At 42.4% G+C, this 18,410-nt stretch overlaps 2 protein-coding genes across 2 annotated transcripts in view; one reads left to right on the top strand and one right to left on the bottom strand.

Moving 5' to 3' along the window:
- Positions 1–4,322, bottom strand: part of LOC134207739 (transient receptor potential channel pyrexia) — a 36,286-nt gene extending 31,964 nt beyond the window's left edge. Inside the window, exon 1 of the mRNA XM_062683599.1 lies at positions 4,295–4,322. The gene's annotated coding sequence lies outside the window, so the exon portion shown is untranslated. The remainder of the gene's footprint in view (positions 1–4,294) is intronic.
- Positions 1–11,742, top strand: part of LOC134207741 (ubiquinone biosynthesis monooxygenase COQ6, mitochondrial) — an 83,243-nt gene extending 71,501 nt beyond the window's left edge. Inside the window, exons 4-7 of the mRNA XM_062683603.1 lie at positions 10,344–10,625; positions 10,691–10,884; positions 10,941–11,223; positions 11,405–11,742. Coding sequence (XP_062539587.1) covers positions 10,344–10,625; positions 10,691–10,884; positions 10,941–11,223; positions 11,405–11,434 — 789 coding nt within the window. The 3' untranslated portion in view covers positions 11,435–11,742. The remainder of the gene's footprint in view (positions 1–10,343; positions 10,626–10,690; positions 10,885–10,940; positions 11,224–11,404) is intronic.
- The last annotated feature ends 6,668 nt before the right edge of the window (positions 11,743–18,410 follow it).

The raw sequence follows: 18,410 nt of genomic DNA, 5'->3' as shown, positions 1-18,410 counted from the left end.
GATCACCAGTACTTGTACATTGAAGATGTGTGCTAGTCCCAAGCAAACATCTGTTGGTTCCCTGTGCAGGAACAGCTGATCTGGTCATAATGGAGTAGCAACTACGAGCAGTCAATCAAGCTCAAGCTCAAGCTCAAGCTCAAATTTGTATTCCGTATTATAGATGGTAACCCAGTCAACATTTTTATACCTATTGCCATTGATATAGGTCATCATATACACATAAGATATTATCTATATAATGCACCGAATCGCTATATACCTACTAAAGTGGAGGCCATATACGGGCTAAATAACGACTTTTTCGAGTTTTCATGGACATTTATACGACTTAGTGAATATTTGGAAAAATAAATGGTAACAACCTTGTCTCGAACATTTGACCTCTGGAACTAAAGGCTGATTCTCTACCCTTGCGCTACTCAGCAACTCTTGAAAAGCAGCAAAATTTTGCCAATCATAATCTAGATGGCGATTTATTATTGACAAGAGCTTCAGTGTACGATACGAACTACATTGATACGATTCGGATGCCTTGTTGTTGTGCGTACAAATGTGGCTTGATTCGCATATGATAACAACTTATGATTATCCTGATAATGTTCGTACATAATAACGATTGTGCATCATTCCAAACGATTCAACCCACGTATAAACGATTATGAAATGTCAACATCAGTCTCTCATCGTGTTTACTCTCGAACTGTGTTTACAACTCAAATACATTTTAGTTGTTCGTTAGATTGTTAGTGCAGATATTGAGCGATACTGGTAGGCAGTGTAAAAGTACACCGGCAATAATCGGAATTTTGATCGGATGGAGTGAAGTAAGTAATTTTGAAATTATTTTAATCGGAAAGGTTCAGTGGTTTAGTGCTCAACGCGCAAAAGGTGGAAGCTATATACGTACAACGCACATCGGTATATGATTTGTATGACAATATTTGTATACATAAACGATATTTCCGATTTGATCCGATAAAACTGATATTGTTTATATAGGTTTATGACTTCCATAAACGCAATCGTAAATATTGCTTACACTGGTATCATATACAATAATATTCATATTTTAGCCATCTTTATAAGCAGTCATATACGAATGTGAAAGAAAATAGCAATATATGCGATACAATTTATCATTTCATATACGATATGTGGTTTACTGGGAAGTAAAATTAGTGGTTAACACATTGGAAGTACATACTTTCGATTGTTATCATCGTTAAACTCGAAGATTTGCTTAGGGGGCGCATATTGACCGTCCTTCCCCTACACCAACCAACAAAAGATTAAGCAAACAAAAGTTTTTTCTTCTGATTTTACAACGATATCATGGGCTACTTCACTGGACCTCGGAGCAGCAACCCCATACTGGAACAGTTGTCTTTTAATTATTCAATTCAATACAAACAATTTAAATTTTTTCTGAGTTCAACACAATTGCTCGTGAGGTTCAATTCTATAGGTTCTGAGGTTCTTCTATACAATTAATCATCGAAGCGCCCAATATCTTCTGCTACACAAAATTTAGCAGAAAATTGCGATTATGTCGATTTCCGCACACGAGAAATCTGTTTTCGTGGCAAATTTTCTTGGAAATCTGCAATAACTGTCTTTTGAATATCAAAACCAAAACTCATTTAAAATTCTTTTAGCGAGCTTCCTAAATGGCGTCATCATGAAAATATGAAGTTGCATTTGTTATGACCAACGCAAAATGTATCTTTTCTGCCAGTTAATTCTATTGGTTAAAAAACAGAAAAATTTCTTACGTAATTGGTAATTTACTAAATGCGTGGGCGTGACAGACAATCATTGTCCTATTTTGTTACAATTAGGGTCAATCGATTGTTGCGTTGTTCAGTTTATCCTGACATCTAGGTACAAGAAAGGACATTGCTATTTCCATTGGGAATGTTTCAGTTCAACATTCGCAGATTGGCAAATCAGATTTTCATCGTAATCGAAATTGATTTCTTTCCCAAGAGAAGCAACAATAAAACACCATGCGCTGCCTTACATTTCTTCTAACCGCAACTAAAAAAACCTTAATCAGACTGGACGACTAATTGCTTATAGATGAAAAAAAAATCCTATTGCTATTTCTGCTTTATCTCAACATACATTGCCCAAATTCCCAGTCAGTCTAGCTTTAACATGACGCGACCTTCTCCAATCACCTCCGTTGGTTTGGTTCATCTCATTTATTTGCGGGTCAGATATCGTTTTCATTTGGAAACACAATCTCCAAAAACCAACCAACGCATCCGGTGTTTGTTGCGCATGATACAGCTGCTGGATTGCCACCGCATCACGTCAAGCTCGTTATAACTCCTAAACATCTTAAATCTCTCATTTAGAACGTGTGCTTCCCCTGTTTTGATTCATCCACCCACGACCCTCATCGATCCGGGCTCTGCATGTTTTTTTTGCGGCTTTTCGTTTCATCAGCGTCCATCAGCTTCGCACGAGTCCGTTCGGTACCATTCTGGAAGGTTGGAAAAGTAGACGCCGCCGTTCAGGAATTTATAAACAAAAAACCACAACCGCAAGTGGCGATCCAAGTTGGCCACTCTGGCGCTTGGTTCTGGTCTGATTCTCTAATTGGAAGACGCGCATGTAAGGAATTTCGCCCCACAAACAACATATTTGCTATTGCCGTCGATCTAACTTCTAACTGCACCAAAGCAGCGTGTGTCTGGATGCGAGAGCATAATTAGAGGACTTGCCGCGGCGCTTCGTTAGACCGGTTCAATGGCCGTTTCATTGCTACCGACTGCACTTTTAGTGGATCGTTTGCGAGCCGATCTAATCTTCATTAGCGCCTCGAACACGATCGACATGATTTTCGCCTGTTGGACCTTTGACGCCATAACTCGGCGATGACGGATGGCAATGTTCCGACCGAAATCCAGTTGATGTAACACATGTTCGCAGAAATTCTTTCTCCACGCTCGTTCTGCACTCTGTGGTGTTCCCACCATCATCATTGTGGGCCACTTGCGATACGACGCTTAGTACGTCAACACTTGCACTCTTTACTGTGGTTTTCATTCGGAGCCGAAGAACGGCGGTCGGAGGATGGTTAAAATCGGGGTTTTATTTTGGAGAGAACTGGATTGTTCACAGTTAGAATGTAACATTTATAATTACGGAATGAGATTTAAGTCAACCTAATCCCAGTAAAAAAAACAACATTTCAGTCGGCAGAATAATTTAATTTAGACATATTTCAACTAGATGGATTTAACTCCCAGGTTGTAATCCTTGTGCTTCACGTAATACCAGTTGCAAGACCTACAAATAATTATTTTTATGTTGTTGTCTAAAGGCTCCCCCAGACCTAAGCGATTTCATCGCCGCGACGGCGACAACGCGATTCTATCGTTGGGTCGCTGCAGGCAATGTTCTATTTACGCTTCCATACCAACGATGACAGAATCGCTGTCGTCCAGCGATAGAATCGCGTCGCGACTGTCGCATCGCGTGTGTTTGGGGGAACCTTAATGATTGTTTTGTAGTTTTTAAAACCACAATTCAGGAAGATCTTGGATTACATAGATTGGACCAATTATCAAATCATTCGAATTATTTTCAGGTCCATATTTATGTTAGTTTTACACCAAGCTAAAGGAACCTCTTAGTTTTTGTCCAGTTTCATTCCAAGGAAGTTTACTGTGCGACGCCAGCCACCCACCCATCGGCACAGAACTGGATATTCTCACATCGCGCACACCTCACACATTGACCGCACACCGGAGGAAGGGTGAAATTAGAACATTATTCTCAATAATTCAAACAAACAACAATGCACGCTTCTCCCAGTTCCCGCTGGCCGCTGACCACAATCTCGTTTTTCTTCTTGAGGGAACACTTGGAACGATCAACGCAATTCTACGCGATCTTCAACAACGACCGAAGGATGACTAACGACCAGAATATGCGACATCAACCATACTCCCGCTAGATGGTGACAATTCTGACGAATTCTTGGTCACTTCTTTTCCCCATAAACGATAAAAAAAACCATGAAGAAGGCGTCACGTGATCTCATCCGCTGGATCGAATAACGCACTTAAAATCTCGCGAACCGCGCCGCGATCACAGACGATCTCGATCCGGGATACATCGGTGATGATTCCCCCAGATAGGCGGCGCTGGCGCTAATTAGTTTATGGCTATGGGTGGTTGCTTTCCAAGTGATTCCAATTAAGCATGGGGATATGGGGAAACGCACTCGGACACACACACGGATCTTCTTCTGGGGCGGAAAATGCGCCGCCGTACTAACGTAGCACGTTCGATGTTGATCGGTGGAAATTTGCTCGGAAACTGATTCGCGCTCGCACAATTTGCCCGTGGAAAACCTGAATGGAGGAGCAGCAGCGCGATCACCTGGTGGGAAGTTAGGACTCTCGCAGTTGGATGGAGGATATCGTTTCGAGAGGGAAGCAAATTGCGAGAGAACCTAACTGCGGTTTGAAGTAATCACATTGCCATGTCTCGAAACTGATGGAGGCGCATGGTATGCGGTGTCTTTATTGAGCCCAACGTGCATGATGTGAATGATTCGATCGGTAATGTTCAATTCGATAATCAATAACGCTGCGTTAGAGTTTTTATTCATCAATATTATACAGAAACCATTTGTATGTATGGAATTTCTTTTGGTTGATCTTTCGTAGTTAATGATTATTTAATTAAGGGACTTGCTCCTCACTTACTTTGAATTTGTTGCTCCTAATGAAATGATGTAGGGGAGAACAGTTCAATCTGCACCCCTTAACATTTTTCGATGTTTTCACTTTACGATGTTTAGTGTACTTTATGATTTTCCTTTTTCTGTGCGAATATCCGACATTAGCTTGATTCCTTGCTTAAGGTGAACTACAATTTAGCGTTTTTTGGCATATTTATTACCTTTCTGCGCTTATGTCGAATTGAATGTTAAATAAATATTATTTGGCATTTTTGCCATTTGGTTTAAGTCCCTATTCTATATAAAACCGAGATAGCAACATATATCACACGAACGCTTTATTGCATAATATGGCATATTATAACTTGGCATGATTTTGAAAATACTTATTTGTCATATATTTGTATAAACCAACTGTGTTGATTTACAATTATACAATTATCTGAACTGTTGCTGATCGAATCTGTCAATCTTTGCTGGATATTGTAGATTCTATTTTTTTTAGCCAACAGTTTCGGAACGATCTCGGATCTGCCATAGCCATATTTTGCAGTTATCAATAAAATCAGAAAAAATATGTAAATTCTTTCAGTGGAATGTCTTCAACTGTCTAAGACGAGTTTATTATTTTATTTTATTTATTCAGACTAAAGCCGAAGTGGCCTGTGCGGTATATAAGAGTCTTCTCCATTCGGCTCGGTCCATGGCTACACGTCGCCAACCACGCAGTCTACGGAGGGTCCGCAAGTCATCTTCCACCTGATCGATCCACCTTGCCCGCCTTCTTGTGCCCGTCGGATCGTTGTCGAGAACCATTTTCACCGGGTTACTGTCCGACATTCTGGCTACGTGCCCGGCCCACCTCATTCGTCTGATTTTCGCGGTGTGAACGATGGATGGTTCTCCCAGCAGCTGATGCAACTCGTGGTTCATTCGCCTCCTCCACGTACCGTCCGCCATCTGCACCCCACCATAGATGGTACGCAGCACTTTCCTTTCGAAAACTCCAAGTGCGCGTTGGTCCTCCACGAGCATCGTCCAGGTCTCGTGTCCGTAGAGGACTACCGGTCTAATGAGCGTTTTGTAGATTGTCAGTTTAATACGGCGGCGAACTCTATTCGATCGGAGCGTCTTGCGGAGTCCAAAGTACGTACGATTTCCAGCCACTATGCGTCTCCGAATTTCTCTGCTGGTATCATTTTCGGCAGTCACCAGTGAGCCCAAGTACACAAATTCTTCTACCACCTCGATTTCGTCACCACCGATGCAAACTTGCGGTGGGTGGCTAACATTGTCGTCTCTTGAATCTCGTCTCTTCCTATCATGTACTTTGTCTTCGACGTGTTGATGACTAGTCCGATCCGCTTAGCTTCCCTCTTCAATCTGATGTAGGCTTCCTCCATCTTCTCAAAGTTACGTGCCATAATATCTATATCGTCGGCAAAACCAAATAGCGCTTTGGCGCTTTGATCAACCATGTCAGTTTATCCGGAAAACCGTGTTCGTGCATTAGTTGCCATAGCTGGTCCCGATCGATTGTATCATATGCGGCTTTGAAGTCGATGAATAGATGATGTGTGGGCACGTTGTATTCGCGGCATTTCTGCAGTACTTGGTCCGTGGTGGAGCGTTCGCCCATAAAACCCGCCTGGTACTGCCCCACGAACTCCCTTGCAGTTGGTGCTAGTCGACGGCATAAAATTTGGGAGAGTACCTTGTAGGCGGCGTTCAGCAATGTGATTGCGCGGTAGTTGCTACAATCTAGCTTATCGCCCTTTTTGTAGATGGAACACACGACACCTTCCATCCACTCCTGCGGCAAAACTTCCTCCTCCCAAATCTTGGTAATGACCCAGTGCAGCGCTCTAGCCAGTGCCTCACCACCGTGTTTAAATAGCTCTTCTGGTAGTTGGTCAACCCCAGGGGCTTTGTTGTTCTCCAGCCGGCCAATCTCCTCCTGGATTTCCTGGAGATCCGGAGCCGGTAAAATTATGTCCTGCGCGCGTTCTCCTAGGTCCATCACCATACCGCCATCTTCGTCTGCCACATCGCCATTCAGGTGTTCTTCGTAGTGCTGCCGCCACCTTTGGATCACCTCACGCTCGTTCGTAAGAAGGATCCCGTTTATGTCCTCGCACATATCAGGCTGTGGCACGTGGCCCTTACGTGAACGGTTCAACTTCTCATAGAACTTTCGTGTGTTATCAGCGCAAAACAGTTACTACGTCTCTTCACGATCTCGATCTTCTTGCTGGCTCTTTTTCCTCCGGAAAATCGAGTTTTGTCTGTCTCGTGCGGTGTTGCAGCAATCTCGCCCATGCTGCATTCTTCTCTTCTACTAATTGCTCACATTCGCCGACATACCAGTCGTTTCTCTGATCCGGGGGCACCGTGCCAAGTGCAGTGGTTGCGGTGCTACCAATGGCGGATCGAATATTTCTCCAGCCATCTTCAAGAGACGCTGCGCCTAGCTGCTCTTCCGTTGGGAGTGGCACTTCCAGCTGCTGCGCGTATCCTTGGGCTAGTCTACCGTCTTGTAGCCGCCCAATGTTAAGCCGCGGCGTCCGACTTCGACGCGTGTTGTACACCGTCGAGAGTTTTGAGCACAGGCATACTGCAACGAGGTAGTGGTCGGATTCACTGCGGTTAGTGCGGACGTTCGTGATGTCGGAGAAGAATTTACCGTCGATTAGAACGTGGTCGATTTGGTTTTCCGTTACTTGATTAGGTGAATTCCATGTGGCCTTGCGGATATTCTTGCGGGGGAAGAAAGTGTTTCGGACTACCATTCCGCGGGAGGCTGCAAAGTTTATGCATCGTTGGCCGTTGTCGTTCGATACGGTATGCAGACTATCCGGTCCGATGACCGGTCTATACATTTCCTCCCTTCCTACCTGGGCGTTCATGTCACCGATGACGAGTTTGACGTCCCGTCGTGCACATCCATCATATGTCTGCTCCAGCTGCGCATAGAACGCTTTTTTCTCGTGGTCGGATCTCCCTTCGTGTGGGCAGTGCACGTTGATGATGCTATAGTTCAAGAAACGGCCTTTTATCCTCAGCTTGCTCAGCTTTTATCCTTGCGTTGATTGGCTGCCACCCAATCACGCGTTGGCGCATCTTTCCCAGCACTATGAAGCCGGTTCCCAGCTCGTTGGTGGTGCCACAGCTTTGGTAGAAGGTAGCCGCTCGATGCCCGCTTTTCCACACTTTCTGTCCTGTCCTGCAGATTTCCTGCAGCGCTACGACATTGAAGTTGCGGGGATGTAATTCATCGTAGATTATCCTGTCGCAACCTGCGAATCCTAGCGACTTGCAGTTCCATGTTCCAAGCTTCCAATCGTGATCCTTTATTCGTCGCCTAGGTCGTTGCCGATTGTATCGAGTCGTATTATCTTCTATGTCGTTCATAATAGTTGTTTTTAAAGGCGGCTTATTGGCCCTGCGCAAACCTCCTGTCTCGTCGGAGGGCCGTCGTGTCAGGGCTGTTTAGCGTCCCACCTAACACCAGGACTTGGGCTTGTGTGCTTTGAGCGGCACACGGTCGCTTTGGCGGAGCCTACTTGCGGATTCATGCAGCTTTTTATAGAGGTTTAACAGGGCCCACTGTCAAACCCCACCACATCCTAGGCAAGCCCCACAACTCGCAGATGGCCTGGGGAGGGATCGTTGAGCCCTTGAACATAGTCCCTGCTGCCCGGGGTCATATTTTTGGGTAATGAAAGTTGTGAGCAATGTCGCTTTTTTGAAATTCGATGATATTTTTTTCCCATACATTCCATCGGCATCCTAATATAGCTTCATGGTTACTTGTGATGTAATATGGACTTGACTGAAAATATGTATTTCCGATAGGATGAGCACAGACAAACAGACGTAACAGCTAGAACAGTTTCCTGAAAAATTCATCGCCCAGTTACTTTTGCACCATCTCGCGTGCATGTTGCACGAAATGATGTTTAGTACTATGAAAATTTCATCAGTGTTACGTTTGTTTGTCTGTGGGATGAGCTTACCAGTAAAGATGATATTTTAACAAAATGTACGAAACCCAATCACCTACTGGTTTAATAGCTCTTCATTAGCCAACGGTGTGGTTAAAAAAATTCGGCGGCGTGAAAAATGTTTATGCAGCGGCGCGCCGAATAATTTTTGACTGGGCGGCGGCGCACAGGTCTAGTTGTTGATTGGAATTGGGGAATGTGAGATTGATTTCAAGGAAGGAAAAAAAAATTTAAAAAATGAAATAAAAAAAACATCACCTTTATCCAGTGCTGCCGAATATTTACAACCCTGGTGCGAGGGGGGGGGGGGGTTAAAATAGGGAACCAACAATCACGTGTTTCAAGTGAGTGTTTGTGCTGCCGCTCGGTGTTGCATTTTTCATCGATGTCTTATTGGATTTGCTTAATGGCACTAGCCATTATTATGACCGGGTTATTTGCTAAATTTGAACTGTAACTTTTATGTTTAATTCTCCAAATGAGGTAGACCCATAATAACCTATATCAAGAGTTATAGGTACCAAAATCACAGAGAACAGACATGGATCCTCGAACAAAATTTCGATAAAAACGTGTGTAAAGATTTAAATCGCACCTCAACGCCGCCAACGCAGGCTGCCCGACATAAAAACGCATTTTCACTAAGTGATGGCGTTGGCATACACTACATAAACAATGTAATGCTGCCACCTAGGAGCGAGCCTAGGAGCGATTCGGAATGAACACTAGCGAAAAAGTAAAACACGGCAAATTTTAACCATATTCATCAGCACACTAGCACCGCGCAACGGGGGCATAAAGACATACCTCAAAATGATCAGTACAAACTTTTACACAAGCACGCGAATGAAGATGAACGTCTGTTCTCTGTGCCAAAATGTTGACTGAGACTGTTCTACGATCTACACCAATGATGTCGATGTCATTCGCAAAACCAAGGAGCATGTAAGACTTGTTGATGGTGGTTCCGTTTCTTTGCCCACCAGACCTTCGAATTGCACCATTGTGGATTGCGATGGGCCCTCCTTAGCCGTGCGGTAAGACGCGCGGCTACAAAGCAAGTCCATGCTGATGGTGGCTGGGTTCGATTCCCGGTGCCGGTCTAGGCAATCTTCGGATTGGAAATTTTCTCGACTTCCCTGGGCATAAAAGTATCATCGTGTTAGCCTCATGATACGAATGCAAAAATGGTAACATGGCTTAGAAACCTCGCAGTTAATAACTGTGGAAGTGCTTAATGAACACTAAGCTGCGAGGCGGCTCTGTCCCAGTATGGGGATGTAATGCCAATAACAAAAAAAAAAACGAAGGATTGCGATAAGACCCTAAGACACTAATCTCGTTATATTGGGCATTTTTTTTTTGTTTGTTGCTGATTTTTAGTAGAACATTTTCCGTATTTCAGCAACTCTTACTGAATTCTCGGCAAAATATATAAAAATGACGCAAAATATTTTTTTAACTCTGGATTTAAAAAACAAATTCCTGTTGAGAATTTTGGGAAGTGAGTCGGTTTTCTGATAGACATTTCAAAATATCGAAGTGTGTTCAAAAATTCTTAGCAAAATATTCTAAATGAAAAACTGGCTGCATCGGTACTATAACATTATGGATTTGTCACCCAATTTCCCTCCCAGGTCGGCGCCGATGGATACAACTCTCTGGTTCGACGGACGATGGGTGTGGATAACTTCACACTGGCGTACGATCAGATGGGCGTGGTGGCAACCCTGAAGCTCAGTGGCGCTGTTGCAAACAATGTTACGGCATGGCAGCGATTCCTCCCGACGGGACCGGTGGCCCTGTTGCCATTAAACGACGAAATGAGCTCGCTGGTGTGGTCAACGAGTGTGGCGGAGGCGAAGCGGCTACTACAGCTGGATGATCAGTCGTTTGTTGCCGCGCTCAATGAGGCGTTTGTAAGTTCGGCGTATAATATGATTTCACATTAGTAAATGTAATTGATGTATTTGGTAATCTGCAGACGAAATCGTACCCGAGGAATAATGTCATCGAAGACATCATGAAGAACGTCAACTCGCTGATTTCTTCATCAACGGGACAACGCTTGGAAGCACCACCCGTCGTAGAAGCCGTAATTGAAAAGTCCCGTGCGGCATTTCCTCTTGGATTAGGTCATACCAGCACTTATGTTGGTCAAGGCGTTTGCTTGATTGGGTACGGATTTAGTTACTTAAAACGACTCAAAATTTTTGATTTACCGTTTTTCGCAGTGACGCTGCTCATCGAGTGCACCCCCTTGCCGGTCAAGGTGTCAATCTTGGATTCGGCGACGTTCAGTGTCTAACCGATGTCCTAGCGGAAGCAAACTACAGCGGATTGGGCCTGAACAACATGTCTCAGTTGGTCAAATACGAACAGGAACGACTCCGACACAACGTCCCAATCATTCTGACGACCCACGGTCTTCAACGGCTCTACACAACCGACTTTCCCCCGATCGTGGGTCTTCGAAGCATCGGATTGACCATCACCAATTCGCTTCCTCCGGTGAAAGTAAGTGCATTAATGAAAACACTTTTCTGCGAATTGAATCCATATTTCATCTTCGTGTCGCATGGCTGCCGTCTGCCGGCGGTTGCAACGCAGAAGTGCATATGCGTAATTAATCATCACACGGTACTATAATATATGTTTTGTTCCGTTTTCTTTTTCCTTTCCGACCCATTTCGTGTAGAAATTCCTGATGAATTATGCCATGTCTTAATCCCGACATCGAGAGCGACACGGGGCTTACCGCCATCAGCAGTCAGCGCCGGAATAACGAGGGGTAGCTAACAGGTAAGGAAGACGTCGCGAAATGTCGTCGCCGAAGGAAAGAGGTAAGGTCATTTTTCTTGTTAATTGACAACGTTTGTCAATCTTTGTCCGAGACTGAAACCGGGAAGGAAAAGGAAATTGGAAAGCTTAGCTTGGAAATGCGACATTGTTTATTTGAAGTTTATCTTAGAAATGTATCTTCTATTTCTTCCACGCAGTAATATATCTATAATTTATTTGTATATGTTCCTCTAAGTTAATGTTACTATTATTTCAAGAAAAAATGAGAACAGCCTTGATTCACTGGTAGACAGTAAATTTGTATTCGCGATGCTCATGTGTTGCATTTGTCGTTCTCGAGCTCTAAAATCTACGGGTTACTAGCGTTTGTTGTTTGATTATTGATTGGGACAATTCCGAGATTATTTGTTCGCAAAGTAGGAACGGAATCATCGCATTAACGGCGTTGAAGTCACTTGCATATTTGCATAATTGCATGTTCAGCAGATAAGTGAAAAAACTAACTTATTACGATAATCTAAGTTGTTACGCTATCTGAAAGTCTCCATAAGAGTTTTTTAGGGCAAAAATGGGCCTCCAAAGGGGAAACGATAGGTAGGGATTTTGAAAACTGTTCAGCAGCATATAAGCATATGGAGACGCATGGTACATTTGTGCGATGATTCAACTTGTGACAAAACTTTTTATGCAAATTTCATCACATCCGTTTTATTAAATAAATGAACAAGTGTGCAATCATTTGTATGGAACTTGTATTTATGGGAAATCTAACCTAATTGCATGTTAGGAAGTACATGTTTCTGGTTAACATGTCGAACACTACGATCGAGAAATCATTAGAATCATGATTTTAAACAGCATGTTCACGGGCGTCTTCTAAGCAATTTCCACAGTTCTTTCATGGTTGTCTTATCCACTTCATCTAGTTTCCTAGTTTGTTATGTTTCTGAGGATCCTCATTTTGTTGCTAGATCAGCTGGAGTACAGGTGCTGTAATTTAAAATGTAGAAAATTTCGATTTACCAAATTCAATACGAGTAAAATTTACCAATTCAAAAGAACTTCAAAACTGGAATTTACTCAGCTTGTCCCTGCAAGCTCTCAAAGCCCTTGCGTATTATTCATTTCCTTTCAGGGTGTCGACTACCTGGAAAAAACTCAGTCAAGGAATTTCATTTTGGACCTGGAAAGTCAGGGAAAGTCAGGGAATTTTGATTGAGGTCAGGGAAAAAATCATAAAACCCAAAATTAAAAATTTGTAGTGATTTTTTTTAATTCGAGCAATATACTAAACCAAGGACACTCATGACAATGGAACTCTGAACCTATTCTTATCCATTTAAAAACGATTAATAAAGGTACTGAAACGTTGGATCAGAATCAATATAGCGTTTTATCTGGTCATCAGACTGCATAGACGATAAACTATACTCAGAGGCAGCTACAGTCGACAACCACCTCCACTATCAAGCTATGAAGCATATTTTTTGTGTGGCCGTTGGCTGTCTCTAGACTTAAAGTCTACTCCAGGCCCTTTTCATGTTCCCCTTGGTAATCGAGTTTGTTTCTTTTAATCTCGAAGGAATAACAGAGGTTCACAATTCGCGTTGCTCAAATAGTCACTGTTGATCCTGATCCAAATAGTCTTTTTTAAGTTTTTATTTATATTTTAGATTATTTAGTTTGAGTGCTTTGTGCCGGAGTCGTATTGAATTCTTTGCAGTTTCCTTATTAGTAGTGTTTCAGTCATGCTCCCATCAAACAAAAGAAGTTCTGAAAGTTCGTTCAAATACTTAATCATCAATCGCGAGAGCCATTCATTATAAAATTATGTTGATGTTCTTATGATATTTAAAAATTTCATCTTGATAAATTTAAATTGCTGACTAGTAACCAACAATAATGAAAAACCTAATATATATATTTTGATGAAAATGTAACGCCCAAATGCTTGAAAATTATCTAGTGAAAGCAGTAGAAATTGAATCAAATGGCTTGAATAGGCTATAGTTCAGAACTGTTCAACAAGCAATCATCAAACATGTTTACCCTACAACTGGATATTTGGAAGTTTGTTGAAAGAAAACACCGAATAGTATCTTTGTGGACCCGTAGCGGCACTCCACAGCATCACCAACATCTCAAAAAAAATTATGTGGGTAATGTTTTAACCCTGAATTGAAGATTTCAATAGGATGGAATCATCTTTAAAAAAAATGCTTGAACAAAAGTTATATGGCATTGCTTAAATTGCTGCAAAACGAAAAAAAAAAGTTTTTGATTGTAAATCATTGTTTCCAATAGTTGATTGTTTCCAATAGTTCAACTATTTGTACTTAAAATTGATTATATTTGCAGCACTTTGCAGTCTAAAAAAACCATAAAGATGTGCCAAATATTACTTTTTGTTGTTGAAACAATTCGATGAAGGTTAGAAGGTGCAAAGTTTGATGGTGCTCCACAGACACCATGGGCGGGAGAGGGCTAAAAGCATTTCGTGAACTTCCATATGATGATGGGCTTATAAAGTTGATCTTCACGTCCTTAGGTGGTCATGTACGTACACATAGAAAAAAAAGTTGGGATTCCAACATTTTTGTATTGTCATTTCAAAAACATAGAAAATTTGGTATTTTAAGAGTTATTTTTTTCAGTTGAATGATAAGTTGATTGATTTGAAAGTTTCTTTTCAGTTTGAAGTTCTGACTTTCACAGTGAAAACTCTTAGGCCAAAATTTGTAAAACTTTTAAAAGAACACTGACAGAAAAAAAAAATAACTAGCAACCTACGACTTTCTGTCAGTGAGTTGGTTGAATTGTTGAAAGCCAAAACAATCATCCTCGTTTCGTTCCGGAGTTCCAGAGTTCCAATTCGCCAAAGTGCCGCCCGAGGTGCCGCCTCCAGTCAAAAAAGAGGTTACCGTGCTGATCGCTGGTGTGCAAAAGCAGAGGATAAAGTGTGCAAATAATCCGACTTGGGTCCAGTACCAGACGCCTACGAAAATGATGTCAGGCCAAAGAGCTAAAAGACCTATAGGTGGCGATGGTCTCAATTAAACGATACTCGATACTCCATAATCATGCTCGGACGCAAGAGAAGGATAATGTTGTTGTCAATGGTAATGTTTCTGTATTACACTCGCTGCTTTAGATGTTTATAAAACAACCTCATCAGGAAATATTCAGGTTGATCTTTGAGAATTTTGTCCAGAAATTATATACTTCAGAATACTCACTGAAACATGAAAAAATCCAAAGGATTTAAAAAAGCTATCTCGATAGGTTTTATCCTGGAGCTCCTCGATGGATGTTCAGTAGATTTTTTTCAAAAGCTCCGCTCCAAAAACTTTGTAGATTGTATGGTATTTACTCAAATTTGAATTAAATGTCTTCGTAAAGGGATTCATATAAAAATATACCAAGGAATCTTCAAACATATTTCCACGAGTTTTTGAAAAACTCTATTAGATGTTTAATTTAATGTAGACGTTTCATTGCTTGTTGCAGTTGTCTCATATCTAGTTAACAGTAGTTGAACTTTCTATACATAAAACAATGCTGGAACTCCAAGGCCATTTTTGAAAAAAAAACAACTGAAACTCGATAAAATAAATGGAGTAGGTGTAGCTCCTCTCAGCATTTGAGACAAGTTATCCCACTTCTTCACAAAAACGAGCTATTTTTTGGATGTTTTTCCATGGGACCATTGATTTATTTAAACAAAAATTAAACGACCTGAGTGTATTCAGACCAAATTATTTAAAGTATTGGAGTGGTTAGAATGTTTTGCTGGGCTTACTGTAAGTGCTGCATAGATTTATGCGAGCTTGTAGGGATTGCATTCTTGATTATCTGGAAGATAGCAAGCAGCCCGTAACTATTTTCAGAAGTCCATAAACTCTACAGAGAGTGGATAAGAATTCTAATTCCGTTAGTATACTTGAGAGCCATGGAGGTTTCTCGATGTTCACAAAAATACCTTATCCGTAAGATTTTTTACCGGCATTAGAACGATCTCTAGAAGCTTCCACGGTTGTTTGGAAAGAGTTCAAAAGTCGTGTCAAAAGATACAAGATTTCACACAAATTTCCAGAAAGATAATGAAAACTTCAACGATTTGAAGAAGTCCGTCAGTAGTCTTGGAGGTCTTTTGCGACTCCAGGGGGTCCGTGAGAATTCCCAATGGTGGATGAGGGCACCAGAAAACTTATTACATTAATTGGAGCCAATTTTGGAACGATGTGAATTTTCAAAATCTTCCATTCTTTCTTCTGCGCATTTACTTGAATCTTTGCGAACGACCTGAATTACCTACGATTTTCTACAAATCCTTAATGTTCTATTTCTAGAAGTGATTAGACTTCCAGTAGCTCAGGAACTTGTATGGACTTCAAGGATTCACACATGCAGAGATTTTCATACGCTTTTAGAAAGTGAAATAAAAAAACATTTTTCATACCTGAAATTTTTCGAGGAATGGTCTGGAAAGTCAGGGAAAGTCAGGGAATTTTATTCTCAAATTTGAGTAGACACCCTTATTTAGTTCACATCTAAACAGATAACACTGAATCAACAATTTGACGCCACAATACACGGTTCGATGCCGCATCTCTCCATCCTCGAATGCGCCCCACGCTCGCCAAGTCGTTTTGCACCTGGTCTGCCCACCTCGCTCGCTGTCTCGTACCTGCCGGATCGGAAGCAAACACCATCTTTGCAGGGTTGCTGTTTGGCGTTCTTGCAACATGCCCTGCCCATCGTACCCTTCCGGCTTTAGCTACTTTTTGAATTCGCCGTAGAGCTGGGAAAGCTCGTGGTTCATTCTTCGCCGCCACACCGTCTTCTTGCACACCGCCAAAGATGTTTCTAAGTACCCGTCTCTCGAATACTCCGAGTGCTTGCAAGTCCTCCTAGAGCATTGTCTATGTTTCATGCCCATAGAGGACTACTGGTCTTATCAGCGTCTTGCACATGACACCCCCCTTGCACATCCCGGGCAGAATCTATGAACACAATAACAAAACATGATATGGACTTGATTGATATAAGAGATAAAAGAACAGGCCACAATATCAAAAATTTGCACCGAAATATCATTTAAATATCAAGATATGCTATGGATAAGAACAAACTAATGGCACTTGATATCGATCACTTATTACAAATAACATATCTTGATATCCTCATGATATTTTAGTGCAAAATATTGATATTGTCGCCTGATCTTTTATCTCTTATATCAATCATGTCCATATCTCATTTTGCTATCTTATCAACATTTGATATTATTGAGCTATTTTCATCTACTCGGGATTACAGCAGGCCCGACTTCCACAGATGATGCGCTTTCGTATTTCACGACTAACATTGTTATCAGCCTATAACAAGGATCCAAGGTAGACGAATTCCTCGATCACCTAGAAGATATCTCCGTCTATCGTAACACTGCTTCCCAAGCGGGGCTTGTCACCCACAAGCATGTACTTTGTCTTCGATGCATTCACCACCAGTCCAGCTTTTGTTGCTTCACGTTTCAGGCGGGTGTACAGTTCTGCTACCTTTGCAAATGTTCGGCCGACAATGTCCATGTCACGGACCGCGAAACAAATAAATTGACTGGATCTGTTGAAAATCGTACCCCGGCTCTCCGAGGTACCTTGTCTTAGTCCCCGGCGCGATTCGAACGAACTGGAGTGTTCGCCCGAAATCTTCACACAGTTTTGCACACCATCCACCGTTGCTTTGATTAGTCTAGTAAGCTTCCCAGGGAAGCTGTTCTCGTCATAATTTTCCATAGCTCTACGCGGTCTATACTGTCGTATGCCGTTTTGAAATCAACGAACAGATGGTGCGTTGGGACCTGGTATTCACGGCATTTTTGAAGGATTTGCCGTACAGTAAAGATCTGGTCCGTTGTCGAGCAACCGTCAACGAAGCCGGATCGATAACTTCCCACGAACTCATTTACTAATGGTGACAGACGACGGAAGATGATCTGGGATATCACTTTATAGGCGGCATTAAGGATGGTGATCGCTCGAAAGTTCTCACACTCCAGCTTGTCGCCTTACTTGTAGATGGGGCATATAACCCCTTCCTTCCGCTCCTCCGGTAGCTGTTCAGTTTCTCAGATTCTAACTATCAGTTTGTGTAGGCAAGTGACTAGCTTTTCCGGGCCCATCTTGATGAGCTCAGCTCTGATACCATCCTTACCAGCTGCTTTATTGGTCTTTAGCTGTTTGATGGCATCCTTAACTTTCCTCAAGGTGGGGGCTAGTTGGCTTCCATCGTCCGATGAACTGACGTAGCCATCTCCTCCGCTGACTTGAATTTCACTGCTTGTACTCTCAGTGCCATTCAAATGTTCCTCGTAGTGCTGCTTCCATCTTTCGATCACCACACGTTCGTCCGTCAAGATGCTCCCATCCTTATCCCGGCACATTTCGGCTCGCGGCACGAAGCCTTTGCGGGATGCGTTGAGCTTCTTATAGAATTTGCTTGTTTCTTGAGAACGGCACAGCTGTTCCATCTCCTCACACTCCGCTTCTTCCAAGCGGCGTTTCTTCTCCTGAAAAAGGCGGGTCTGCTGTCTCCGCTCCCGTCTATAATGTTCTGCCGGGTACCTTGCTGCAGCGCGACCACCCGCCTTTTTCGACAACGCTGCCTCGAGATGCTGCGCGTATGCAGTGGCGACATCAGGTTGCTTCAGTAGTTCTAGTTCGTACCGCGGTAGTCGTCGGTACCGAACATTGTTGATGACGAAAAGTTTTGGGCGCTGTTTAACCATCACCAGATAGTGGTCAGAGTCGATGTTAGTGCCACGATATGTCCTGACGTCGATATTGTCGGAGAAGTGCCGTCCATCAATAAGAAAGTCGTTCGATTTGTGATTCTGTCTGCAG

This window comes from Armigeres subalbatus, chromosome 1, assembly GCF_024139115.2.
Source record: "Armigeres subalbatus isolate Guangzhou_Male chromosome 1, GZ_Asu_2, whole genome shotgun sequence".
NCBI lineage: Eukaryota > Metazoa > Arthropoda > Insecta > Diptera > Culicidae > Armigeres > Armigeres subalbatus.
Note: the sequence above shows the minus strand (reverse complement) of the source record. Positions and strands in the feature narration are given on the sequence as shown.